The following is a 27,374-nucleotide window of genomic DNA, read 5'->3' on the forward strand; positions in this document are numbered from 1 at the left end:
AACCGCGCCGAGCCCGGGCGGGAGTGGCCCCGCGCAAGCAGGGAGCGGCGCCGCGCACTCCAGCCCGGAGGGCACCTCGAGGGAGGGCGCGGGGCGCAGCCTTCTGGTCTCGGCGGCTCTGAAAAACGCCCCGGGGGCCGGGAGCCGGACTGCCCTGCGCGGGGTGGGTGCGGACGCGGACGCTGGACTCGTGCGGGGTTCCGGGCGTCGAGATGAACATCGTGGTAGAGTTCTTCGTGGTCACTTTCAAAGTGCTCTGGGCGTTCGTGCTGGCCGCGGCGCGCTGGCTGGTGCGGCCCAAGGAGAAGAGCGTGGCGGGCCAGGTGTGCCTCATCACGGGCGCCGGCAGCGGCCTGGGCCGCCTCTTCGCGCTCGAGTTCGCCCGGCGCCGGGCGCTGCTGGTGCTCTGGGACATCAACACGCAGAGCAACGAGGAGACGGCGGGCATGGTGCGCCACATCTACCGCGACCTGGAGGCGGCCGACGCGGCGGCGCTGCAAGGTAACTCGGACCTGCGCCGGATCCAGCCTCTCCCCACCCCCGAGCCGTCCCCGGGAGGGCCCGAACCCCCACTGCCCTGGTCAGCCCGGCTCTCGAAGAAGAGAACCACCCCCTCGTCTCCTGCGAGTGGAATTTGCCCCCTGAGAAAGGAACACGGTCGCCTCTGTTTTAGAAGGGGGAAGGTGTGCCGAACCCTCGTCTTTACGGAGGTCCTGTCTCTTTGAGGACGAATGTCGGGTTTCCTAACCCCTCTGAGGATAGAGAAGGCAGAGGGAACTTGCTAGCACCGGTTTGAATCCTAAAGAAATGGCTCAGTCGCGTTTGCGATGGGGGACTAAAGTGTCTGGGAAGTTGTTCTCACACTGGACTGATGCATGTATCTATGTTACTGTGGTCTGAACCGCTGAGTCTCGGGCAGCATTGATGATTTCACTATAACTTTAGCCACAAGAAAATAATTAACATTGTTTCACCAGAGACAAGTAAGTGCTTTAGTTATATAGTCAGCCTGATTGAAAGATGTCCTACCTCTTTCAAAGCGCTTGAAAAATTTAAGCCTCGTAAATTTATTTCATGTTTTTGATAACCTCAGGAAATCTGCCTCACAGTATATTTATTAAATAACGTGGATCTGAGATTTTTTTTTAAACCAAAGCAGAGACTATAACCAACCATAAATATTGGTCTAGGAAATTTGATAATGGCTCTTACTTTTTGATAAAATTTTTCATTTCCAGAGAAAACATATATGGAGAAGATTATCTTGGACACCACCCCTCCCCCATATCGATCATTTTTCAGCAAAACTATTGGCACCTGCCTTTTAGGTCAGAAAATCAAAGGTCAAAAATGTTACATTTTCAACAGTGGTATGGAGGGGTAGCAAATACAGATTTTTGTGCTCCCTGCCAAAACCTAAAAGAGAAAGCTGTTTGAAAACCAGGAAAGAGAATTTTGGTTTTTAAATTGAGATCTTAAGTGGTAAATTGCATATTGACCTGTTAGTTTGATTTATATGGGCTGCTTCTTAGGAGAGCTTAGCTATTCCAGTTAGAACAAACCAGTGATCTCCATTCTTTCATGAGAAACTTTAGGTTCATTTCTTGGCTTCGGGTGACTTCGAATTGTTAACTACAGTTTTGCTTTGTGAGCCTTAAGGAGAGTTTCCATTTTGAGGGTGCTGGTACTAAAAGGGTAAAAGCCGGTTCTGGCCACTGTTCCTCAAAAAAGAGGAGTGTGTAATGTTTGCGTTTGGGAGGAGGGGGTGTTACTCTCTGGGCTGAGATCAGTTCTTTCCAGGTGTCTTTAGCTCCAGGAAGCTGATCCCATGAGGTCTGACTTGTATCGGGCTTGTCACAATTACATGATTTTCCCCTAAGCAAAGTTATCCAGTAAATTGCTGTAATTCCCAAAGACTTTGGGGGGAGGAAGGCAGCTGTAAGTTCAGTCATTGGCAAGCCTCAGGGTGTTAGAAATTTGAAGCTCACTGTAGTATTTTTGTTTTGTGTGATCTTTGTCCTACTGATTGCCATGTGACTCACGTTTTGCACCCCCCACCCCCTTCTCTGTTCCATTTTTTTCCCCTTCATCTGGACTTCTGAGGACAGCTGGGAATGGTGAGGAAGAAATTCTGCCCCACTGTAACTTGCAGGTTTTTACCTACACCTGTGATGTGGGAAAGAGGGAAAATGTCTACTTGACGGCAGAAAGGGTCCGCAAGGAGGTCGGCGAGGTCTCAGTCCTGGTCAATAATGCCGGCGTGGTCTCTGGGCATCACCTTCTGGAATGTCCCGATGAGCTCATTGAGAGAACCATGATGGTCAATTGCCACGCACACTTCTGGGTAAATATAAACATCCTTGTTTTTATTACTAGGCCCTCCTCAATGAGAAGGTTGGGAAGGAGCCAGAATTCAGTACCAGCCTGAAAGACACCTGTACTGTTTCACCACAAAGCTTCCTTCTAATTTGTTATTTCCCCATGGTGAATTACACTGTATTGCCAGTTACTATCAAATAATTATTTTCTACCCCGTCCCATGCAGTCTTTCTGAAGAGGGTAAAGGACTGAACATTTTGAGCTAGTTTTGAAAGATTGCCATAAAAATAACAAGAGGGAGCATAAAATCCTGGGTTTGTTTATTTTACTTTCTGTTGAGTTTGTAAAACATTGGTCGTTCTTATGAATTCCTGAAGTCAGAGTTTAGGCTTCCAAATTACTGCTCAGCCACATTTTAGGAAGTGCCAGAGATTCTGAGATCAGCATTTGTGGTCCACTGGGAGTGGTCAGGCCACCCTGGCAGTCACTTAACATCCCTTGACCATCCACAGGGTCTATGGTATTGTCCTGATGGAGTACATCTCAGAACTTTCTCAGCTTACAAGGTGCCTCTCTTAGGAGAATAGAGGTCACCCTGCTAGGAGCACAGAGTCACTATATAAGGGGCAGGAGAACGGTGAGACTTGGGGAACCAGGGACTTACACCACCTCAGCTTCTAACCATCAGAGCTACCACAGCATCTAAGGATGAGAGGGAAGGAGGGCCTTCTAGCTCTGGGGACCAAACGAATCCTAGTTTTCCAGCTAAACTTCAATAATGGTAGGTGTGAAGCTCTCCCCTATACCTGTACGCTGTTGACCTTCTTTATTCTCTTCTTCCTCCACAGTAATTCCCCTTTACTTTTGTAGACAGGTAAGAGCCAATAAAGAAAGGGTAAGGAGATAGGATTTTTGTTTTTTGTATTTTCCATAGGTGGATTAGCCTTCTAATGGAACACAACAAAGAACTGTTTCTTCTAAATAGGTCACATTAAACCTCATTAATTTTTTAGCAACTGCTTAAAAACTTAATCTGGCTTTACAAGTACTTATTCAAATGTTGTTCCTTGAACATCAAACCATTTCTCTGATCCTGAAAGAAGCTTACTTTAATGTTTTATTTTAAAACATGAGCTTTATTTCAATTCCAAACCTCTAGAAATGAACACACAAGTGATGTGAGCTAAGTCATATGGATGTTTTAAATGAGTGCAGAGATTACCAAATACAGTTTGGGGGGATTTAAGTGTTCTTGTGCATGTGGGCGTGTGCATAGGTGTGTGTGTGTGTGTGTGTGTGAGAGAGAGAGAGAGAGAGAATGTATGTGTGTGTGTGTGTGTGTGTGTGTGTTGTGTGCAGTGGGGGAGGGGAACTGAATAAAAGTTCTTGTTGCCGTGGGGTCCGTAAGAACAAGTGGCAAGGGTGGGTCCGGTGAGTAAAGGCTGGTACAAATGAATAAACTTGGCAATATGGTATATCAAGAATCTTATGTATTTATAATTCTGAGTAAAACAAACAATCACCATTTGAAATGAGACATATGAATTGCAGGTGGACTTGTAGTTTGCATAGTAGAATGGTTAAGGATGAAGCTGCCTTAGAAACTCCAGCTGATTTCAGTCAATTCATCATCCTTAAATAGATACACAGCCGTTGGCAGGCTGGTTGTGAACCACTAACACCGGGTCTGTTTTTTTTTCCCCCAGTAACCTTTGATTGAGATGACCCTCGGTTTCTGAACTATAAACTTTTACCTACACGATGCTGTAAAGTTTAGCCAGCTTGCCCACTTTCTCTGCGTGATTTTTTTTGCTGAATTGTAAAATTTCAAATGTAACCACACTTTTAAAGAAACCCTATACAGTCTGCAGTTAAATACTTTTAAGAAGAAAGCAGCCTCTTTTTGCTAGACATTCTATGAAATGAGAGCTAATTAATAATGTGTTAAGCGCAGATAATCCGTAGCTTTGGCTTTGAAAGTGAGTATTAATTGATAAACTGTACCTTAACATTAGACTACTTTCTAACCTAAGGAGAAAATGGAATCATATCTCCAATAGAAAAAATTATTGTGGAATTGAATCTGTATACTGAGGAGGAACATACCACCTTCCCAGAGTCGTTACTTTGCTCTGAGATGTTGCTTAACTGCACAATTTAGGGAGTTCTTGGAAGCCTTGACAGTAATGACGTCACTTCATATTAAAATATGGGAGGCTCCTGAATTCTCCAGCTGTTTTTCCCCTAAGCATCTAAACTTAAGAATTTATTTTCAATACTGAGTCAGAAAATTCATTTTAGAGTTGGAATTTCTGACTTATTGCCGAGCCTTACAAACCCTTTAAGAAGTTGAGATCTGGCAACTAAAATTTAGAAGAAGTCTTACTATAATTTTTACAGTGATTTGGCGGGGGAGGGGGGTATTAAATAATGTAAGAGCTACCTGAATTCAGCTTCCCTTCCAGTAGTCCTCTTAGGCAAAAATGTTTGTGACAGCTGTCTAAAGATATATTGGCATGTGCTGTTTTCCTTCCAGAGAAAATAACCAGTGTGTCTTTTTACTGTATCTGGGTGGGGAGAAGATGTTGCCCCATACATTTTATTTAAAAAATCAGCGGAGCAAAGAGTCGTTTAGTCATTTGAACGGATAGTCTTGAGCCATACGTCTAAGTAGCAGTTGCTGTCTGTTTTCATAAAATACTGAATGGTATGTTGAGCCTGACCCAGCGGTAAAGTTCTATGCAGTGAAATAGAAAACCACGTGAACTGCCACTGAAAAGCTGTGGGCGCTCCTACTTCCAAGCCCTTCTACTACTGCCTCTCCCTTCAACACCCTCTTCCTCCACTCCCGTACCTTTTAAGTCCTAGCACAAGTTCCTAATATAGTCTTCCCTGCCCACTCCAGCCCTTTGCTGGCATTTTTGCATATCAGAGCTGCAAGGATCCTTAGAGATCATCTTGTCCCAACCCTTGTTTTCTGATGAAGCTGCGGTTAAATGGCTTGTCTAAAGCTTTCTCTCTTCTCGCCATTAATCTCTTGCAGCATCTGTTCGTTCTCACCCCTTGTGGCATAGTATGTGCTCTTTGGCATAATTTTTTTATGCATCATGCCCTGAAATTCCAAAATAGATGGCAAGCTGTCTGAAGGCAGTTTGTTCTATCCTTCCTACTTGTTTTCCCCTGCTTGGAATAGAACTCCATTCCTAAGACTCAATGAACACTCAATAAATGTTTGAAGATATAGGCCAGACTTCTGCTTAAAGATTCAGAAGATCGCGTACTCAGAGGATGCTCACAGGAGCCCGTCTTCTGACATTTCGAAAGGTAAGCCTTATGGCGAACTAACTCATGCTGTGCAAGATTGTGGAGATCTCAGAGTGGGGCTGGCTCACATTCACAATGGTTTGTATCTCCTTTTGTTTTGCTACACACCTTTTCCATTCTCCCTGCCCCACCCGCGTGCTCACATTTACTATAGTGTATTAACTCTGCTCATTGGTGTGAGGCTAGCGACTTTGAGAAGGCCGGTGTTGATAACCCAGTTGGAATCAAGCTCAGATCGAACGTATGGCAACCATTCATTCCTCCCAGTTGGCTGGGCCTCAAGGAGAGGATTCCCGCTGCAAGTCCCCCCTTGATTCTTAACCTCATACTGTTTATTTCCCTGCACATTGAAAGTTTTTGCTGTGCTCAGCATTATTCTACAGAGCCCTCTGGTCTACTGTGATGCTTTCATCCTCCAGGATTCTGCTATCACCAGCAGCTCTCCTAGGAACCTTCTCTTCGTGGCCAGTCAAGAAGTGGTAGGTTTGGGGTAGGCCCTAGTCAGTATAATCTGTTGTGCAACATTCACATCAGGGTTAGCACAAGACCAAGGAGAATGTATGCAACACGATGCACTTTAATGTTGGCATAATCATAGCAACCATTTACTTAGGTGCTCTCTCTGGCTCTGTGCGCTGCAAAAGCTTGAAATTAACCTCGCTCCTCTCCTTTGAAACATGGCAAGTTGCCTCCACACAGGAGTTGCAAACCTGTATTTTCCCCAAAACATTAATATTGCTTCACTTATTTTTTAAGAGGAGTAGAATCTTACTTAGCTTGCCATTTTCACAAGACAGAGTTTATCTGTAGATCCTTTTTGACCAAAGAGCTGCATTTGGCCTTTATACGTGAGCAGCAAATTGATCCCTGATTAACCAAAAGGGGGAAGCAAAAGCATTTAACTCCAGGCCTTTTATGTTCTGAAGAAATTTTGCATGGTAAAGGGCTAAATCTGTCAAATAGCTAGTCGGTAATTTACTTCTATTGATACGGTAGTCAGACAAGATAATTGGTAGTTAATTAATAGACCACTTAACTTAAAAGGTTTCACAGTTTTAAAATACTAATTACTGAATTAGGCATTTATCTATATCCAAATGTCTAAAGTCTATTTAGTTAAAATCCATCCAGGAAAAGTAAAAGCCCACCAGCTAGATCTGAGTAATGTAGCACTTAAAGACATTAGTGCTATGGTAGTACCTAATATCTCATGAATGGTCCCTAATCATTAATGTTTAAGTTCCTATGTGATTTACTGGTTTTTAATCTCAAATGCTGTATTGTTCTCTGGTTAGAGAAACCTAGTTTTGTTCAAGGCCTCTTAGATTTAGAATTTAAAAAAAACATCATTTCTAAAGTATTCATATAAAACTACTTGACCAGTACTTACTCCTTCAAACCATAATATTAATTGTTATACCATATATTTTATAAGGTATTATTTTCCTATCTTAGGATAACTACTAAAAAGTTGGAATTCACGGCCAGTTTTTAAGTCTATACTAGAACTGGCTTCTGTTGTTAAATAAATATCATATGCATAAAATTCAAATGTTTGAGCTTTAGAAAGATTTTTTAGGTCTTGAGCTGAACTGTAAATTGACAAGGGGCAAGCATACTTTATCTTATTAATTCTTGTGGTCCCATTTAAAAACGTCTCTCAGGTAGCAACCATTCAGATACTTGGGACCGTATCCCTAACAGGGTCTTCTCATAGCTTTGTTTCCTAACACAAAATAAAATCATCTGCCCCTTAAACATCAAGTTTTTATATTTGGTATGTTACATGGTAGGCCCAAATTGTTTCTATTGCTACTAGAAATCGGCATCTATGACATGATAAAATGTCACTTTACATAACTGGTATGAGCAGGGCACCATCGTATAAAGATCCTTGCAACATCTTTGATATGTGTTTGAATGTGTCTGGTTACCTCAGTTGTTCAGAAAACATTGCTAAGTAACCAAGATCATATGAAGAAATAGCAGTGCCCCCCTCATTGCCAAATCTAATGTGCAGCTTTATCTTTCTACAAAATGTGATCCTGTTAACCATCTCTGAAACTCCAATCTTTAGTTTCCATGATAAGCCCACTTTCTCCTGCTTCTCTTTTGTCCTCCCAGTCCTCTTGGCCTCCCTGCTTCTGAGATGTAATGACTAGGACTACATGTGCAAACCTCTTCTCACTGCGTACCTCTGGTGGGCTCATCTGTTTATTTCAGTGGCTTCATCTGATTTCTGAGACAGTTTCCAAGTTCACACAACTGTCTTGGCTGTTCCACTCATTTCCTACGATCAACAAGTCTCAAAACTGAGCTAACTCCTTTTTGCCCCTTCTTGAATCCCCTGGTATGGCCAGTACCAGGCTTGGGAACACCAGCAGTATCTTTGATTCTACATCCTGCCCACATTCGTGGGTCCTGACTGTTCTGTTGCTACCGTGTACTTTGATCCCCTCCTTCCCAGTCCTCTGTCCTCCCCTGTGTTTCCATCATCTCTAGCCTGGACTTTGGAAAGAGTCTCTGAACTTCTTTCCCCATTCCCAGCTTTCGCTCTTCAACCTATGGTATCTAAGCTGACTCGAATTTATTATGTGTGTGCTTATGGATTATGCTGACAAGAACCTACTCCAAACCTTTGGGTGACCATATTGTTCACAGCATGAAGCCTAGGCTCGTTAGCATGGCAGCTTAGATCTTCTAAAGCTGATTTCCACCTGCCTTCCAAACTCATCGCCTATTATATCTACTGGTCAACCCCAAACTCTGGCTGGGCTGGACACCTCACTGTGCCCTGATGGAGCCCTGTGCACTCAGCTCTTCTGCCATCTGAGACCTGTCTTACTGGGAGACAAAAGAAGTTGAATAGTTTAAACAAAATCTGTCTACCACTTCTGGGAGGAAAAAAAATATTCAAAATACTTTTATGTTGACTTAATAGTATCTTTACAGATTAAAGGGGTGGTCCTTGTAGAGTAGTTTAAAATTTCCAGTTCAGGGAATGGGCTACTCTTGTTTGGTTATGTGCTATTTATCTCGATTCCTAGAAGCAAAGTTGGTGTTTGTTCTTTTCTCCCTTGTTATTTCTGCATCTGGGACTTTATCCAGTATCTGTAGATAGCATAGTAGAAATTAATCTATAGGACACGTCAAAGTGAAAGCATTCTTTAACCTGTGCTGACGCTAACACTGATTGAATAGCTTTTTCAGAAAGGCTGAATGGAGGAGTGTTCCCCTGGTGGGGTCCTTAGCCTTTCCTTGCAGGATTGGGTCACAGGGGCTAGCCCTATGGCCAAATACTTAACTGCTCACATTCTCCCGATTTAGTCACTTCCCTTAAATTTGTTTTTACCCTAACCATTTTTCAGATTTTTAAGATCTCTGGCAAATTCTAGTGAATTGACTTTAGTTAACGTGAATAAAATTCTTTCCAAGAAGTTTAATAACCTCATTTGGGACTTAGAATAATTTTTTGAAGTAGGAAGCCCCTTGTATGTTCATTAGCTAAAATTTAAATTAATAAAAATAAAGTAGGAAAACCCTTTGCTTTTAAGTTCCTTCAGTTAAGGAATATTAATAGCAGACTCGTCTAAACTTTCTGTTCTGTTTCTTTCAGAAACTAAAATGAAGCCTCATTCAGTTATGATAAGTAGTAGCCAGTTTGCCTCCATTTAACCCAGATACCTGCCTATACGGATGGATGTGTAGATGACATGTTTGCTTGTTTTGGAATGCTCAATGAATAATAAGCTCATGACTATGGTGCAGTTACAGCCAACAGATTGGAAAAAGCCCATTTGAGCCACTGTGTTAAGTCCTAAATACCCGGGATGTTTTTGGAACCCCAAATTGTACTATGCTGAATTTCCACTAGGGGGTGTCCTGGCAGGGTGGATGTGTATCTTATTTCCTTCTGTACTCGTAAGCAGTAATTTTCCCAAGATAAAGGGCCTTTTGTAGCTAATCTTTGGAGTATGACAAACTCTGATAGTCCTTAAGAAATAGGGAACTACTCCCTGTATCAACTGAATGAGTTAAATCCAATGTTTTGAGCCTGGAACTCTGGGGATCAGATTAAAAATGTGTTAATCTCTCTTGGTTTAATTAGTGATTTTTTTTTTTAATCTCAGAAGTTACTATAGGAGTTAGCTATTCACAGAACTAACCCTTTCTTATAGTTTCTATTAACTGACCTAAGAAATTCCTTTTAGGCTGCAACCTCTTGTAAGCATAATGGGAAAATAACCCAGAGGATGGAATCTTGTAATTCCTTCTTTGAAAATACAGAGTGGACAGGTAGAGCATACAGTTAGTCCTTGTAGTAGGGCAGCCTTAGAGAACTTCCCTGTGTTGTGACCTAACACTGTTAAGATACCATTGTGCAGAGTAAGGTTGTCAGAGCATGGCCTTGGGATTTCATCATGATTACCCTAACACATTTGGCCAGCCAGTCAGTCCCTGTCCGCCTGTGTGTGCAGGCTTACACCATTCCAGCACTGGAGGGTATGCCTTTCAACAAGAGGAATGCTAACATCTTTTGCTTGATCTTACCCAGCATGGCCCATTCTTGAATTCCTTTTTCTTTTTACTTTATTTGTCAATTCTCTTAAAACTCAAGTTCACACCTGTCAGGGACCATTTTCCTAAATGCTCTGAAACTAAAATTAAGTGAACTGCGGGGAAAAACGGAATATCCTCTCATAATGATCATAAAACTTTCAACACTGCAGCAAATCCTGCTAGAATATTTAACAAGTGAGGGCAATTACTGCCGCAACCTTGAGTGCTGTCAAATTAGCCCAACTGACAAGCCACTTACAATGAATTCACATTTGGAAACAAAACATTACTTGGTCTGTGAAACTTTAAAAGATCACGCAAAGTTATGTGTGAAAGATGGCAACTGTGTTAACATTGTGAAGGTTGTTTTTTGTTGTCATTGCGTGGTTTTTTTTTTTTGTTTTTGTGTTTTTGGTTTGGGGTTTTTGGTTTATAGGTTTGGGGAAACCGTGGTGGTTTTCATTTGCTGCTTGCGTAAAATGTGAATTTCTTGCCTTTCTTTCATATAGCTTAGTACTGGAATTTTTAAATATTAACAAGGTTCAGCTTCTTAGTGTTATTCGAAACAATGGGGCTCAAAATAACACTTCCCAAATCAGTGTAACTGGGAAAATATTTGTGGTGTAACTTATGTAAGCACAGGGGTATTTTGAGGACAAGTGAAACTTAAAATTCAAAGCCTGAATTTTCCCACCTGCAAATTGCACTTAACATACTGCCCCCTACTGATTTCTCAAGGATTTTTAAAAATGGGATAGTTCTACAGTCTCTTAGAAAAAAGAAACATCAGATATAATAAATTACCTTAAAACAGTTCTGTACTAACTTGCAGTATTTTTACGTCTGCTGGACTCTTCTCTGTCGAGCGTTATGATTTATATTTTAAAACCATTGTTTTCTGCTCCTAGTAAAAGAGGACTAAAGGAAAGGATTAGAGAAGAGGTGTTACTGGAAAGCGTTGTTGTTTCCCAGCTTCATCTAGGATTCTGGGTGAAAGGGCTCAGGCCGCGGAAGCAGCTGCTCAGCAGTCTGGTTTTGAGGCTACTTCTGGTGGTCAGCTGGTGGGTATCTGCCGGAAGTGTGGCCTGGCGCTGCCAGGAGGGCAGGGAGGCCTGGGAGCCATACAAAGGAAGAACCAGGAACTGCAGGAACTTGAAGAAACAACAGAACCAAAAATAGATAGCACTTATAACCAAAAGAGCCTATAAATATATGCTTAATGAGCCTGGAGTGCATTTACCATACTTTTATATAGCACTTAAATTTTACAGACCCTTTCATAAACACTCTTTTCTCATTTGAGCCTCAAAGCAACTCTGAATTAAGTAGAGCCATTATCCCCATTTTTATGGGTGAGGAAACAAACGGGAGGTTATAGGAATTGCCTAAGGTCACCCCTGGGGAAAGAAGAAGCTAGGACCCAGTCCATCATCCTAGGACTTCAGTTTAGAATCTCTGCAAATACTCACCTGGGCTACATGTTCAAAGCTCCTACTAGATTTTCCTGTGAGTCACTTATGCTTTTGCCCTTTGGTATAATGAAAGAATCCACCTTCAAGTGTTGTTTTTTTTTTTTTTTAAACTAGCATAGTTCATTTAGCAATGACTAATGAACCCTAGCTTAATATCACCAGAAAGTTTGCTCCATAAATTAGACAAGAATGTAAAATTCTAAAGAACCAATACCACATTAGAATTTTATTACTGAAGTCCAATTCATGTGTTTTTCCGTGCTTTTTCTGTCATTTTCCATGGTTCACATCTGAAATGGTTACTTCATTGAGAAGACTTTAGGATATCCTTGGTCACTTAGCTTCCTTGCTTTTTCTAGTTCACATGTCAACACTGACAAGCTGGACACAAAAAGTAGCGAATAAAGAGGGTACTTCAACAAGGATTGGCTGCACAAAGTTCTATAAATACTTAGTACCAAAATGTCAGTTACAGGATGGTTTTAGTTTTTAGTTTTTTGTTGTTGTTATTTATTTTAAAGCTCATCTCCTAGAAAATGTAAAACCTTTATTCTGTTACGTAATAATCCTATGGGATTAGAATTCCAGATAACTCCATAAGCTTTATCTTTGGAAATGCTAATCATGGATTTTCAAAATGATGCAGTTTTGCCCAGTCAATGGTGTCTAAACTTATGGCCCAAGCATCTGATTTGTAAAGGGCTAATTTTTTCCTAGGTATGGTTTCCTCCTCACAGGCTTACCAAAGCATAAAAGCTTCAGAAAGGCAAATGAGAAAAACAGAACAGGTAAAGGCTGAGGCTGAAAGCCCTTGTCTTGAAAACTGAGCCTTCAAAGCCTCTGTGGATGTGGGGAGAGGACTTTGAAGCCTTCTCGGGCTGCGCCTGTGAGCTTGTTCTAATGGCTCTCGGGGTGTCTTGGTCCATTTGCTTTGCTAGAACAGAATGCCATACATTGGGCGGGTTACAGACAACAGAAATTTCTATCTCACTGTTCTGGAGGTTGGAAGTCCAAGAAGATGAGGGTGCGAGCAGATTCGGTGTCTGGTGAGGACCCACTTGGTTGGTAGGCCACTGTCTGCTGAAACCTCACCTGGCAGAAGGGGTGAGGGATCTCTCTGGGGCCTCTGTTAGAAGGGCACTGATCCCATCCCTGAGGGCTCCCTAAGGTCCCACCTCTAACACCATCACAATAAGCATTAGATTTCAACGTGAATTTGGGGGACATAAGCATTCAAACCACAGCAGAGAGGCTTGCTAGTGCTAAAAATGGATCCAAGGCAAATATACAGAGAATCCGTCCATAAATTCTCATAGTTGTCTATAGAAGGCTCTGGGCGAGCTTGACGTTGGTTTGAACCAGCCCTTATAAACTTTGCTGCGGAAAGGGTGTGGAGAGTGGGGCTTCCCAACCCCTAACATCCTGGTTCAGAGAACATGGGTAGGCTAGAGGATAGCGAAATCTCGCAGTTTTGCTGAGTTTCTAGGAGAAATTGATGTGAAGCCGCTTGAGGTTTAAAGTAAACAGATTCCCCAGCTCACCCTAGAAGCTTGTGCTCAGCCCGTGGTCCAGGCAGCAGCAGCAACAGCGTCACCCGGAAAGCTACACGTTAGAGAAGCAGACTCTCAGGCCGCCTCCCAGACCTGCTGCGTCAGAATCTGTATTTGATTCTAGATCCCAGGTGATTCTTTGGCCCATCAAAGTTTGAAGAGGAACTGGTCTTGAATATGCATTTTCCTTTCCACTTTTTCAATATTCTCCTCCCTGCTGCCTTTTTGTTTTTCTTTCCTGAGCGGATCAGCCCTTTAGGAATCTCGTAGACAAGAGAAATGCCAGACCACACACTCTGTGTTCCAACCCTCGTCTAGATTTATTATATTATTTTGTTTATTTGGATTCCGGTCCAGTATCTAAAAGGAAGAGTGCAGGTGCTATCTTGCTCACTCTTCCCTTTGGTGGCTGTGCCCAGGGTGGGGTTTCCAAAGCCATATGCACGTCATGAAACAAAGTCAAGACCCTGCAGTGAAGAGCTACATTCTTCCCACCCAGGAAGGAAGTTACCACCTCCCCTGTTGTGTATATCCCCTTCCTCCACTCCTGGCCCCTGGGCATTGTGGGCTTCCAGTATTGGATAATGGAGGGTGTGGTGTCTCATTCACTTGAGATACCTAAGGGGAAGTCTTCCTTTTTGTTTTTCACAACTTAGTAATGTTTTGGGTGGTTTAGCCAGAACTGTGATTGATAAATGATTACTGCTGTTTTCTATTCCACTGTAGTACTGTTTTCCTGTGAGGAAGCTAGAATATACCAGACCAGTTGCTGGATCAGCAATTATTGTCCTTGAAGATATTTGTTAATTTAGTAGTGGAGTGGTAGTTTGAAGGTATGGACATATAAACTAAAACTGATGGGCTTTTGAGCCCAAATTTAAGTTGTGAGTTGTTTTTTTTAAAGGCCAGGATGCCTTCCGAACCTTGAAAAAATGTCATTATGCTACGAGAACTGAAGCTTAGAAAAAATCATCACTGGACTGTCTGGAACTTGATTTGCTCCTGTGCACGTTCTTTCAGAGGTTCACAAAGTTTTCTCTTTAACAGTGCCTGATACAATACAGGTACCCCCTAGACTCTCACATATGAGTGAATTCTGTGTTGCTACCGTGCAAGCTTAAGAATAAAATCAGGTTTCTGGAGTAACTTCTTGATTTTATTTATCTTTCATTTAGGTAAAGATTTTAATCTTTGTAAAGACTCCACAGTAAGCAAACTAGGGAGCAAGGGAGAATTTAAACTATTTAGACGTAGGAATTACAAAGGACGATGGAAAGTGATCGTGAGGACGTTGCTGGGCCACGCTCTTGGAATGGGGGCAGGAGGAACAGAGGAGCCCTGCCCCTTCGGGTGGCCTGAGCAGTGGCTGAGCTTGTGTGCCGTGTTTAGGCCTCATGGAAGTGGCTACTAGTCACTAGAGCAGAACCAGAGCCTCTGCCCTTTGGAAGATCTGTCTTTATTACAATTTCTGAGATGTGATTTGAGTTTGGGGCAAAGCAAAGGGATTAATGACAACGTGTTGTTTAACAGACTATTCGGCTGCAATTTTGTGGGTTATTTTCATTATTCTATAAAGCATTATTAAATAGGGAAAGAGGCCTGAGCTTGAAGGACGTCATGGAACACTCCTTTGATCACCTAGGACTCAGCCAGGGGGAGGGTCCGGGAACACAGCACTTCAGAAACTGTGTTCATCATTCAGTTTCTTTGACCATCCTGAGCTTCCATGAACTCAACTAAAACACAGAAAAACGATATTTTGCGGAGAATGTGTAATTTTGTTTATATGTAAGAGGCATGAATTCGAGTTACATTATTTTAAAAGGCACAGTCGTGACATCATATAAATATTTAATGAACAGATTTTTACTGCCTCTGCACTAATGGAGCTGATACCTTGCTGTGTCATTTACGAGAGTCTTATGCAAGGTACACCTCAGTGTTACAACTTGTATTTCCAACGCGTGGTAGGAATCGAAGAAAGAATTATTGAACATAAGTCGTAACATTTCTGAACAATGAAACCTTAGAGAACCTCCTCTTTTTGTCTCACAAATGAATTAAAATCAAGATTCAAAGAGGTCAAGTAACAAGGATGGTTAGTTGATTGATTGGCAGCTGGGACCATGTGGTTTTTGGACTCCAAAGACCAATGTACTTTCCAGACAGATTGAGTTTTAAGTCACCTCCTTTCCGGTATTTCTGCATAGCAAACCCTAAAATGCAAGGGAATGTCGATGTCTGAGTCGCTGCCTTGGGCTAGATTCATCCCATGCTTTAGCAGTGGGAAGGCAAGTTAATGAAGCATTTATTTTTGCTGAATAATTAATGGTGTCATCATCTAGGTGTTCATTTGAAAAGCCTAGCTCTTTTATTAGCTTCTTGGTTGCAGGGCAACTGTAGGAGTGGACTAGTGCATGTGTGTTAAGCATTAACTGCTGATGCCTTCAAATGTTAAACTAATCCCTGTAGCTTCAAAGTAATAAAAGGATGGTAGATATCACATTGGTCAGAATTCAATAGTTAGGACACACTGTAGTCTCTCCTCTATGGCTGAAGACAGAGCAGTTTGTGTCGATCTGATAAGAGACTTTGGTGAGCATTTTGTGATCTCTGAGGGAGTAGTTCCGGGCTTCTCTATCTTGGAGCTCTGTTGCACAGTTTGTCGGGAGACTTTTCTGTCTCTACAAACACACCCAACTAGGAAAGGAAGAAAAAAAAAGCTGTCATTCAGTTACATGAAATTCAGAATTTGTGCTGTCAAATGCAACTAAAATATTTAAAGTCAATATATTGCTAGCAAGTATAGATTTAGTTTTTACTTCCTAATTAAAGATAATTTTGTATGAAAAATTTCAGCCATCACATTCTGTGATCAAAGTGAAACCTCTTAAAATTTGGCAGTCAGTATGTTTACTAAGCAGATAGCCTTTAGATCTACAGAATTAAGAGTATTTATTTAACCATATGTTCCTTTCCCAGGTTAGCTTGGGGTATGTCACCATTTTTCCATCTTTAAACATGCTAATGATTTATCCTATTAGCCTTTTTCCCACCATTCGCTGTATTTGCACAGTGCTTTCAATAGTTTGTACTATTGAGTCAGTTTTCCAGGAGCAGTGACTGAGTGTTCAGAGAAGAGTGCCACCAGATGTCATTTTAGCCTTGTAAATAAGCAGTATGTTCCTTTGTGATTCTGATAAAGATCAGTTATTCTGGTAGCAACAGAGGCAGAAGGAGCAAAACACCAAATAGAATTGTTGAACCACTTGGAGGGGGTACTATAAGGATATCCAGTTAGATGTTCTTTGTTCAATGGAGTCTTGATTGACATTTTTTTTTCTCAAATTGTTTATATGCTGCAGTTATTTGGAGATTCCGAAAATTCTTACACATCAGAAAACTATTATACATGTGCTGATGGTATTAATCCTTTTCCCATCATAATATGATTTATGGCCCTCCTTAGAAATGAAAGTCTCCTGTTTCTTGGGTGTTCAAATGAGAGATAAACATTTTAAAAGGATTCTTTTAAAAAGATGCCTTTTTAGGAATTGACCATAAGATATGCAAACACACAAAAATACAGTATGTGGCCTTTTCCTTCTGCGAGAAATTAACTTTTTCCTTGGTGTCCATTAACCTGGAATCGCTTACAAATACAGAGAACACATTCTGGGTGTTTTAGCTACACCTTTAAAATGTCATCAGTCTCGAAAATTTCAAAAGCCAGACTTTGCCGGATACCACATTTCTTCACATTCTCTTTTGTTTAAGTTTAGGCTAATTTGCCCTGACAGTGCAGCTGCAGGCCCTGCGTCCCAGTGTGTCATTAAGAGCACCAAGAATGATCTGGAGGGTTAGAACTGTTGGAAGTTAATTTGGCGTAAACCTAACTTTCAAAGATTTCTCAAGATAGGACATGTCATGTCTATGTCCAGTCACACTTCTGTTGAAGAAATTCTTGTTTATATTATAAATATGACCTTTACAGTTATCTTTCAAAGTGCCCAGGGCTTTGAAGAGGAACCCTGAGGAGCTATAGCGACATTAGACTTAAGTATGTTTCATAAGAATGTCAGGGTCCATTTCAATGTCCTTCCCCCCCCCTTCATTTTTTCTTTTTAGTCACATAGCAACCCTGTCAGCTGGTGGCCAATTATGGTATTGGAGTCTTGTGATAAAATTACTCATGGGTATGCAAAGGTCTATCTCCACACTTTTTAGCCAGAGTTCATTATTAAGAGTGCTTTCTTTTTGCAGGTAAAGTGATCCCTAGGTTCATTCCAACTTTAAATTCTCCCACTGACCATACCAATCAGTGCGTATGGGTTGCTGGCTCTGAGACCCTGTAGATCAGGAGTCAGCCATTGTTTCTGATGAAGAACTACGAGGCCTCCTCTGTTTCATAGACATTTGAACAAAAGGACATAGCGATGGAGTGCAGTTCTCGGCCTTAGGTTAAGCATCTAGCTAACCTTGCCAGCCACCACTGGCACCAGCTAACTCTGTACTTTAGACATCCTTGACTAGGTGGTCACTTGTGATCCAAGTAATCCATCCTTACAGTGGAGATAACACAGCAGTCCAGGTGTTCGCTGAGTTATCTGAGTTGCCCCTCTCAGATTCACTGACGGCAGCACATGCGTGAATTTATGCTTAAGCCATTTGGATGTGCTCTCAGATTTGCCCTTGATGTTCTTTTAATGACTCTTTGAGACAAAGTTAAAGATCACGAACCTTAGCTTGAACTGACTGGTGTCATGGCAACTAGCACGTCACCTTTCGCTGGTCCCCATCTCGTACACGCTACAATATTTGTGCGCATTAATAATTCATTGCAAAGTGCCAGATTTCTTTGTGCTGTCAAACTGTGTCAGGGACGGAATATGCTGTATCTCAGATGTCGTCTACCAGACTGTTGAGGGCAAGAGTAATTAGAAAAGAAAACTAGTCAGGTTACTTGGGAGAATTCCTGAAAATATAATGCTTTCTAGCCACCCATTTGTAGCATTTTTCCTGTAAAGTAAGAGATAGAATTAGTGTGGATCAAAGTTTATTTGGTAACATGCCCCAGACATAAGGCAGGACTTGGGGTTGTGGAAATAAGGCATGAGCAGTAATTGCTCGCCTCCATTCAGGCAGCAAAGGAAATGATTAACAGCCTTCGTGTTCAGTCACGTGGATCAGGCTCCAGGGTGAGCCCTGAAAACCCAAGTTTAAAAAGAACCCGAATGGTCCTGATGTGAATGCTCTTACCCCAGGCTTGCCTTTGCCTGGCACACAGTAGGAGCTGAGTGTTTGACCCCAGCTTTGGAAGACAACAAGTCTTGGTCCCCAGGCTGACCCTGGCCTTCGATAGCTTTTTTCACCTCCCAGTTTCCTGAACCTTGTTTGTTGTGCCCAACATTGATAGCGGTTGTTGTAATTGTAGTATTAGACCTATGATTGGCGTGCTTCTTAAATAAAGAATATGGGCCTTTGTCTTAGGATGTAGAAAATGCAATAATACACTGGATTTCATTTCAGAGGCTGTTTGTCCCTGATTAGGCAACGAAATCACATATTCTAAACTAGACACTGATCTGCCACTACTTTTTTTTTTTTTTAAACTCTCCCTCTCTAAAGAAAGCTTTATATTAAAACAAGCCTGTGTCACACTTTACTAGTTACTCAAAGTGAAGTACAATCCACAATTGGAGAATATTTTGGTCACTTAGCCATATTTGAATTCTTTCTCTTTTTCTTTCTTTTCTTTTTTTTTTTTTAAATACAAAACCAGTAGCTTAAATGTCCCTCCAAACTACTTGGTGGGAGGGTGGGAGGTGAGGAAAGCAGGCCCAAGTCACATTTTTTAGAATTTGCAGCCGCAGTACCCTGTGTATAAACTAGAACTGTTACACTTGATATACTGATTTAACACAATTAAGTGCTGGTAAGTGTAAATTCTGCTTAGAGACAGGCACAGAACCAGCTCCCATTTTAGCCGTCATTGCTTAGCCAGATCATAAAACAGTGCCTGCATGTAATAGATGTTCAAAAAATAATCGTTGAAGAAGTAAGTTAATAACACAGACTAATTTCAGGAAAAGGGGAGGGGTCATTAATCAGCTTCAGAACCATGCAACAAATTAAACTTAAAAAACAGTTAGGAACTTGTTAATCTTCTATCACCTACCTTTATGTGGTGCTGGGGGTCTGGATTAGTCATTTCACACCTGCAGGCAGCAGCATCGCACACGAGTCCAGGGAAGTCATTAGCGCCAACTTGCTCGGTGTTCGTGCGTTTCCAGCCAGGGCCGGCCACCAGCTAGAGTGAGTGGTCACTGGTGATGTGAACAGGCAGGGTCAGGGATTTGGATTCGCCAGGTAATTAAACAGCAAGTTCTATATTGTGTGTAATTTATTGGGACTTAATATTGAGACTCCCCTCTTAAGAACTTAAGAGTAGGATCCTTTGTACTAAATCTATCCCTGTCTTCCAAGACTAGGCAAACATTTAATGCTGAGAAATGATCTCTGAGTCGCATCAAGGATACGTTTTATACTTTTTTAGCTCATCTGGGAACAATTAATCATAACTAGATATTTAAAAGAACTTAGAGACTTGATTACTTAAGGATATGTTTTCTTATTTAGATTGGAATATATATCCTTCTTTATGATGTTACTTTAGCACAGTTCTGTGATATGATATCCATATATAAGCTATAGAGCTTAAAATTGAACATAGAATGATCTGAAATTCCGGGTCTTGCCTTTTTTGACTACCAAGCGCACCAACATAATAATTACTACCCTAATGACCCTAACCATTCCCACTTACTGCTGCAAAGAAGTAAAATCCGGCTGAAACGTGTGTCTCTCTGCCATCTGGCAGTAAGGCAGGTCTCCGAAGTTCACAGGGAACGTTGTTGACACTCCCGCCTCCACAGTGCCCATCACAGGTAGTAGTTCTCCCATAATCTTTGAAATAATAATCAGTATCTTCCAGCTTAGTCTGAGGCAGCCAGGCAAATAAATATAAAACAATCAAAATCAAAATACCACAAAACACGTAATTATATGTTACAGAGAATGGTACTGACCACATGTCTTAAAGAAATATGAACAAAGTCAAGGTGTAGAATTACTTAAAGGCTCAATGCCTTCAGTAGAGAATTATTTGGAAGCTCCCTGTGACATAAGCACGTTGACAAGCACAAGAGGCTTTGTAAACATGTGATTAATATTATACTTTGAATTACATAGGAGGGCATTGGGAGTAGATTGTCAGAGAAGAGGAGTTCAGGGGTAACACCTCACAGGTGAGAAGAAGTATGCTCTGGGTAACCACAGTGAGGAGGTCCAGACAGATGAGGGAGGAATTGGGGGGGGGGGTGCGTGATGCTCAGGGGTCAGACTGGGGAACACCTTGGGATACTCCACAGACATTCATCTGGCAACTATGTGCATCATGGATTGGAACACAGAGAAACTTCAAAATAAATGGAATGACTGTATTTGATCTTGTACATGCAAAAGTTATTGTAACAAATCAGATATTTATGCAAAAATTCAGTGATCCCTTAACCAGAAAATCCTCAGAGAAGGGCATGCAAGTCTTCTTGAAGTCCACTGTGTATTGTTTGGTTTTTTTTAACTTCATAAATCATGGGGAAGCTGTGTTGGCAATGGGATATAACTCAACAGTAGACAGATTGCTCTTTGCTGCTTTCTTTTAAGAAGCAGGTTATAAAACTGTTGGGAGCCTGGTAGAGTAGTTAATAGATCATCTTAAGCAATTTGAAGTTTTTTTTTTTTTTTTTTAAATACAGCCTTGTGTCTTGAAGGCGAAAGAGCTAGAGGGGGAAGAAAGAGTTTAGTGAATAAGAAATCAGTGCCTGGGTCTATTGCCCTGCAACTTCTGCCACGTGCTCAGCTACACTGAGTGGCNCAGCCTTGTGTCTTGAAGGCGAAAGAGCTAGAGGGGGAAGAAAGAGTTTAGTGAATAAGAAATCAGTGCCTGCGTCTATTGCCCTGCAACTTCTGCCACGTGCTCAGCTACACTGAGTGGCCCGTCACCTGCTTCTGTGGGAAAGTCACTGCCCTGTAAGCCCCACAGGGGGGTGTGGTCATTCCGAATGCTACGAGTTCCTGTCAGTTAGCATAGGACACATTTCTCATTATAATGAGCCTGTACTTTTATCCTGCATTTTTACATCTTGAAATAGTTTAGTTCCTGTTAGCACACTTTGGTAAAGCTTTGGATGCTGGAAGATGATGCTGGAATAACTCTTCATTCGTGGGTCTCCTACTGTTTAGACAGAGCCATAAGGTAGACATTAGTACGGGGCACTTACTCGTGGGTAAGCTGGAGGTCCCTCACAGACCGCGAGATAGCTGTGTTAAAATGTCCTGAGCATGAAAAGATCCCTGACCTGGGAGTAGTTCAGATTAGCAGATAACTATCACTTGAAAGGTGATAAAGAGCCTTCGACTAATGGGTTTCTTTTCATCTCTGGCGATTGTCCCCAAAAGCTCTTGTGTTACAGTCTTGTTGGTCACGGCTTCTAATAGGCCTGCCATACCAATGATACGGTGTTATGCTAACCAGACACTCAAAGGGTCTTCTCTTTTAGTCGATGTGTAAGATCTTTAAACAAATTGGAAAATGGAACATTATGTGGGTAAAACTGATTTTATTATGTGGCTAAAACATTATGTAGGATTGGCGTTTAAATGAAATTCACAGTGTCCGTTCTAAAGCTTGAATCTTCCTCTTCTTTCAGACCACGAAGGCTTTCCTTCCTACCATGCTGGAGATCAACCATGGTCATATTGTGACAGTTGCAAGTTCCTTGGGGTTGTTCAGTACCGCTGGAGTTGAGGTTTGTGAGATATAAAGCATTTCCTTCATTCGATCGGTTTGTCTCATGACGAGTATACCAAAATCTCGCGAAGAGTGCCCGCTGCCCTTGCATTCATGAAAGCATCCTACGCTACCTGTGTGCTGTGTGTGGAATGTTCTACAGTAACCAGGGCCCGCTGCTGAAGTACAACTCTAATATCTTCTGCCATAAAATCCTTTACACTAGTTCGACAAAGCCGCAGCAGCAGGGAAAGCAGGTGGACTGCTAGTCCTCGGTAGGCCCCATTTGCATGAGCAGTCTTGCTTGATGATGGCGGGGAGGCACAGGGTCAAGAATGAAACTGGAGGAAAGTGGCAGTACCACAGGAGACAGTTACGTGAGGCCAAAGGTTGACGTCCTGTTTGGGTTGACTTGCCAAAAGGGAACTATCTTGTATCAGCTCATCAGAGGAGATGGTTATGGTGGATGTGAGGTGTCTTGCATTGTTAAGTTAGCAGCACCGGGCTTAATCAAACCCCGCTCTTCACCACATTCAAATAATAAAGCATGTACAAGTATATAGTTGTGTTTGTCCTCTGGGTGCCTCGAGTATAAAATTGAAAACCTCACCCCGCACAAATACACAAAAGGACACAGAATAGATGGCGTCCACATTCTGCATTTCCATTCCTATATTTAAAGTGGGGTCAGGGATAAAAGCGTTCTGTACCATGTGTTCTTAGATTAAGGTGTGGCTTAAGTTTACAAGGTATACTTACCATTACCGCTTTACCCTAAAAAGAAAATCGGATCATAACAACTGAAAACCTAAGCTAGATTCGCCTTTCCTCTCCTAGTACTAATTAAATAAACTGTATTTTCATTCTCCTCTACTGAACAAGAGACCATTTGTAAATTTTCCAGATGCTTCAACGTGAACCTATCTCCATTTTTAGCTCCAGCTTGTTAGCTTTTACAGAATCCTTTGTGGTAACTTCCCCAAAGTAATACGATACTTGGTCGATGTGGCAAAAAGTGTTCATCTGTTTCTGCTGTTGCTTTGAAAATATTATTTCTGCACTGAACCACATCAGATATCTGTCTTTGAAAATGCTTTCCTTTTCTTTGCTTAGTCACCTGTAACTTTCTGTATCAAACATGTAACCAAAGTAATAGGATCAGGTAAGCTTGGGTTTGTTCGGTTTGGTGGGGGATCTGTGCGCATACTTAGTGTTTCTGCTCTCTCCCCATCTAACTCAGGATTATTGTGCCAGTAAATTTGGAGTGGTGGGTTTTCACGAATCCCTGAGCCATGAGTTAAAGGCTGCTGAGAAGGATGGAATTAAAACAACATTGGTTTGCCCTTACCTTGTAGACACGGGCATGTTCCGAGGCTGCCGAATCAGGTCAGTGAGAACCTGTCTTATTACTGATAAAAAGCTGTTTGAGAAATCATCTTTCCATATTGGGAGAATATATAGACTTGGATCTTGCACTTTAACTATCATTTGACAATTAAACCTGTCATTTCATTGGTCAAGGTTTGTAAAATTCAGGTAAGATTAACGAGTGAGGATCTGGCACCACACTGATACTAACGTGAGGAAGTTAAACTAGAAGGATCGGAAAGGAATTGGCCTCTCTGCACCTTCAAGAAGGAAACATAAATATCCAGGGTTTTCCTTAGAAGCTACTTCCTTAGGAGTTATTTTGTTTCTTTAGTACTAGTGTTGGTAAATCAATGTGACTTTGATTTGGATATGAAACAATGTGACTGTCACAAAAGAGTAAGCCTTTCTTCTAAAAAGACCTTTGAATTGCCCTCCAGATTTGGGAGGTTTCTTTTTGCAGAGAGTATATGTAGGTAGATTCAGTGTAACAGAATGAGAAGAACTATTTAGATTTACTAAAAACGAAATAAAATACCCACACACTTTGAAAGGAGGCATATGGGAATATAAATGTCAGGTCACGTCTGACTTGAACTAGCAGAGTAAACAAAACCTCAAATCATTAAAAGGATACTTGTGAAGACATGCTTACTTTGAGATCTTTGCTTGGATGAATTTGAAAGGCAAAGGAAGATAACCGAACCAGTTCCGTGTTGGTCAGAGCCGTTCTTAACACATCCTGAAGCTGGCCACACTGTGAGGTAGGTGGAGCTCGATTTGAGTCATTCCAGTCTCCGGCTGACTCCAGGTCTGGACTGGGAACCGACTCAAGCTCTGCCTCTTTTCCCGAGTGTGTGTGTGTGTGTGTGTGTGTGTGTGTTTTGTTTCTTTCATCTTACATACTTAGGAACCAATTGCCTAGGGTCTAAGGAGCCCTGTTTCCTATTTATCTGTTTCCTATTTAGCATCATGGCAGGTGTCCAAAGCTGTGGTGGGACAATGAAAAGTGAAAGGAATAAATTATACTATTAGGTTATTTCACTGTGTCATGTAATGAATTCAGCTGAAGGTAGAATGTCTCTATGCACTTCATTTCAGAGACCCCCGAGAGGAAACACCTCTTGGGGCATCCAGGAAAGTATATAGCTGACTTATTTCACTCAGAAAAGTTATGCCAGTGTTATACACCATCATTGTAACAACACTTAGCACTAAAAGTTTGGCGTCGTGTTTGGGCTTAGGGTTTGTTATGCCAAACGCCCTCTTCTTTTTCTATTGGAAAAAAAAGAGAAATAGTATGAAATACATTTTAAGGCATTTTAAAAACATTGTCTTACTTTACGGAAAAGCAGACCAATTTTGCTTTTTTTTTAACCTGTTTTCTAGACCATGCAAATAAAATGTATTCATAGTAGGAAAATTTGGATATACAGAAAAACACAGTGCAGAAAACAAAATGGACCTCAGATCCTGACACTTAGATAACCTCGCCGTTAACATTTGGATGTGTACTTCCAGTCTTCCCTACTTTGTGTTAATTCATTTCATTTTTTGAATATTTAACTTTCAGGAAAGAAATTGAGCCTTTTCTACCCCCTCTGAAGCCTGATTATTGTGTGAAGCAGGCCATGAAGGCCATCCTCACCGACCAGCCCATGATCTGCACCCCCCGCCTCATGTACATCGTGACTTTCATGAAGAGGTAACTGTGGGTCCCCCCTGGGTCGGGTCTCCCGTGCCCACCCCGGAACCTGCCGTGAGCCGGCACGCACTTGCTGACACACCCCTTCTTTTGCAGCATCCTCCCTTTCGAAGCGGTTGTATGCATGTATCGGTTCCTAGGGGCAGACAAGTGTATGTACCCGTTTATCGCTCAAAGAAAACAAGCCACAAACAATAATGAAGCGAAAAATGGCATCTAAGGATCTTTTTTGTACGGAATATCATTTCTATCAGAAGACGATTGAGGTGTTTCAGTCCGATCCACATCAGCATTACTGACAGTCTCTGGATTCTAAACCCATGTTGACTTTTTTTTTAATCAACTTTTAAAAAATAAATAAAGTGCGAATTAACCGACTAGAATACTTGGAACATGTGATCAGCAAAAGTGAGCATACGTTGTTGCCAATAGGGTCCTTTGAGGCAGAACCCTAAAACCAGTCAAATCTTTTAGACAAGCACTGTGTGACGTCTCCAGGCTATCATTATTTTTCTTAAAGAGCAGAAAGTCTAGAGATGAAAATGACAGTGTGTTTCACCTGTGTGGTGGTGTTTTTTTTTTTTTAATCTCCATAGAGTTTATTAATTCTTGTAATTGAACTCTAGCCAATTGACACCCTTGCAACTTCAAGGACTGATAGTGCTATATTTTCTCATGTTCTCTAAGTTTCGGTTTGCAAAGCCTGTGTGGCTGTTCTTGGTGTCTGTGTGTACAGCTCTTTTTAAAAAGGAATTTTGAAATCTCCATCAATTTGAAGTAAATGATGTTTGATTGTTACAGTAACGGGGATCAGGTCTCTTTCTTAAAGTCATAAGGACTAAAGTGTTAGCCGAATTTTTAATTTTGTCTCTGAAATCTTTCCTTAAGGCTCTATTCCTCTGGAGACCTAGTTATCCGCAAAGGTCATACATTTTCTACCTGTGAATTTTGCTGCATACAGGAAGTGCCCTTTCCTCAGGAAGTTGCTGTGTTTCATTTCTTTGAATGGACTTTTATCTAGAATACATAGCAGCAGCTCTGCAAAGGAACAGTTTCTAAAAGTGGGAACTTATGCACTAAAAAAAAGTCCCCATTTTTGTGCCAACTATGATTAGTGAGGGGGGAAAATCATATTCTATGGAGTACGTATGGAAGGGTGTAAAGATTCTTCGAAAGTTTTATTCACATTGTAGAACAGCAATTGACATTTTTACAGTATTTTTTGTAAAGCAAACTATTTTGTGCCTTGAATTTGGTAAATGTGTATTAGTGAAATGTTGTTAAAGTGGACTTCTACCTCTGTATCTAAATGTGCACCATCCACTTGTAAAGTACTATAAACTATTATGTGATTGCTTTTTTTTTTTTTAGAATGTCTTGTTTAAATAGCAACCGATGTTTAAGGCTATTAAAATAAGCCATCTTTTACTAATTAATTGGAAGTTTTATAAAGGACTGATTAAATTTAAAGAATTAACTTACATGCCACTGACTGTGTGATTATTAGTGATCAGCAATATTGTAGAGAGAATCACTGTGTTCCCCTTTTTTTCCTATCACACCTTACAGAAAGAAAAATGAATGGGGATAATGATCAGGAATAGCCATTAACAACTTAGGGTGCCATGTACTCAAATTTCCATTGCTACTGTCCACTTAAATGAGTTACTTTATCAGGGGCTTGTTTATCCTGAAAGCGGGAAAATAACATCTCATTACCTCCATTAGTTTGCCCCCACAGACAATCAGCCCTGTAACCACATATGGGAAAGTCCTGCTCACTGCGAGTGTCCCCAACGCTGGTCTTAAGGAATCACTTCATTTATGTTTGAATTTCTCTAAAAAGAGAAATGATAACCAAGTCTGAGGCTATTTTAATAATTGAGGCACTGGAGGGGCGCCTGGGTGGCCCAGCGGTTAAGGGTCTGCCTTCGGCTCAGGGCGTGATCCCGGCGTTATGGGATCGAGCCCCACATCAGGCTCCTCCGCTATGAGCCTGCTTCTTCCTCTCCCACTCCCCCTGTTTGTGTTCCCTCTCTCGCTGGCTGTCTCTATCTCTGCCAAATAAATAAATAAAATCTTTGAAAAAAAAATAATTGAGGCACTGGTTGCCTCTCGATTTTCAGTTTGGGATTGCAAGAAGTATTTTGAAGTAATGCTTCATAACGCCGTGGGGTGGATGGACAGACAGACATTATCCGAGCTGACGCAGTTCGCCTCTCGGT

The 27,374-nt window shown here is 41.4% G+C and overlaps 1 protein-coding gene across 1 annotated transcript; it reads left to right on the top strand.

Moving 5' to 3' along the window:
- Positions 1-7: 7 nt before the first annotated feature.
- Positions 8-27,077, top strand: RDH10 (retinol dehydrogenase 10). The gene is made up of 6 exons (XM_002926600.4): positions 8-501; positions 2,109-2,344; positions 21,997-22,095; positions 23,317-23,462; positions 25,018-25,149; positions 25,246-27,077. Exons 1-6 carry the CDS (start codon positions 213-215, stop codon positions 25,367-25,369), a joined length of 1,026 nt encoding a protein of 341 aa, XP_002926646.1. The 5' UTR covers positions 8-212; the 3' UTR covers positions 25,370-27,077.
- The last annotated feature ends 297 nt before the right edge of the window (positions 27,078-27,374 follow it).

The sequence above is a fragment of the Ailuropoda melanoleuca genome, chromosome 9 (assembly GCF_002007445.2).
Source record: "Ailuropoda melanoleuca isolate Jingjing chromosome 9, ASM200744v2, whole genome shotgun sequence".
Classification (NCBI taxonomy): Eukaryota; Metazoa; Chordata; class Mammalia; order Carnivora; family Ursidae; genus Ailuropoda; species Ailuropoda melanoleuca.

Excerpts from the sequence above, each read along its gene's own strand:
- RDH10 (XM_002926600.4), top strand. The coding sequence starts at position 213 with ATGAACATCGTGGTAGAGTTCTTCGTGGTCACTTTCAAAGTGCTCTGG. Across the intron at positions 502-2,108 it reads CGACGCGGCGGCGCTGCAAG|CTGGGAATGGTGAGGAAGAA; the intron begins GTAACTCGGACC and ends TTCTGAGGACAG. Across the intron at positions 22,096-23,316 it reads TCAGTACCGCTGGAGTTGAG|GATTATTGTGCCAGTAAATT; the intron begins GTTTGTGAGATA and ends CATCTAACTCAG.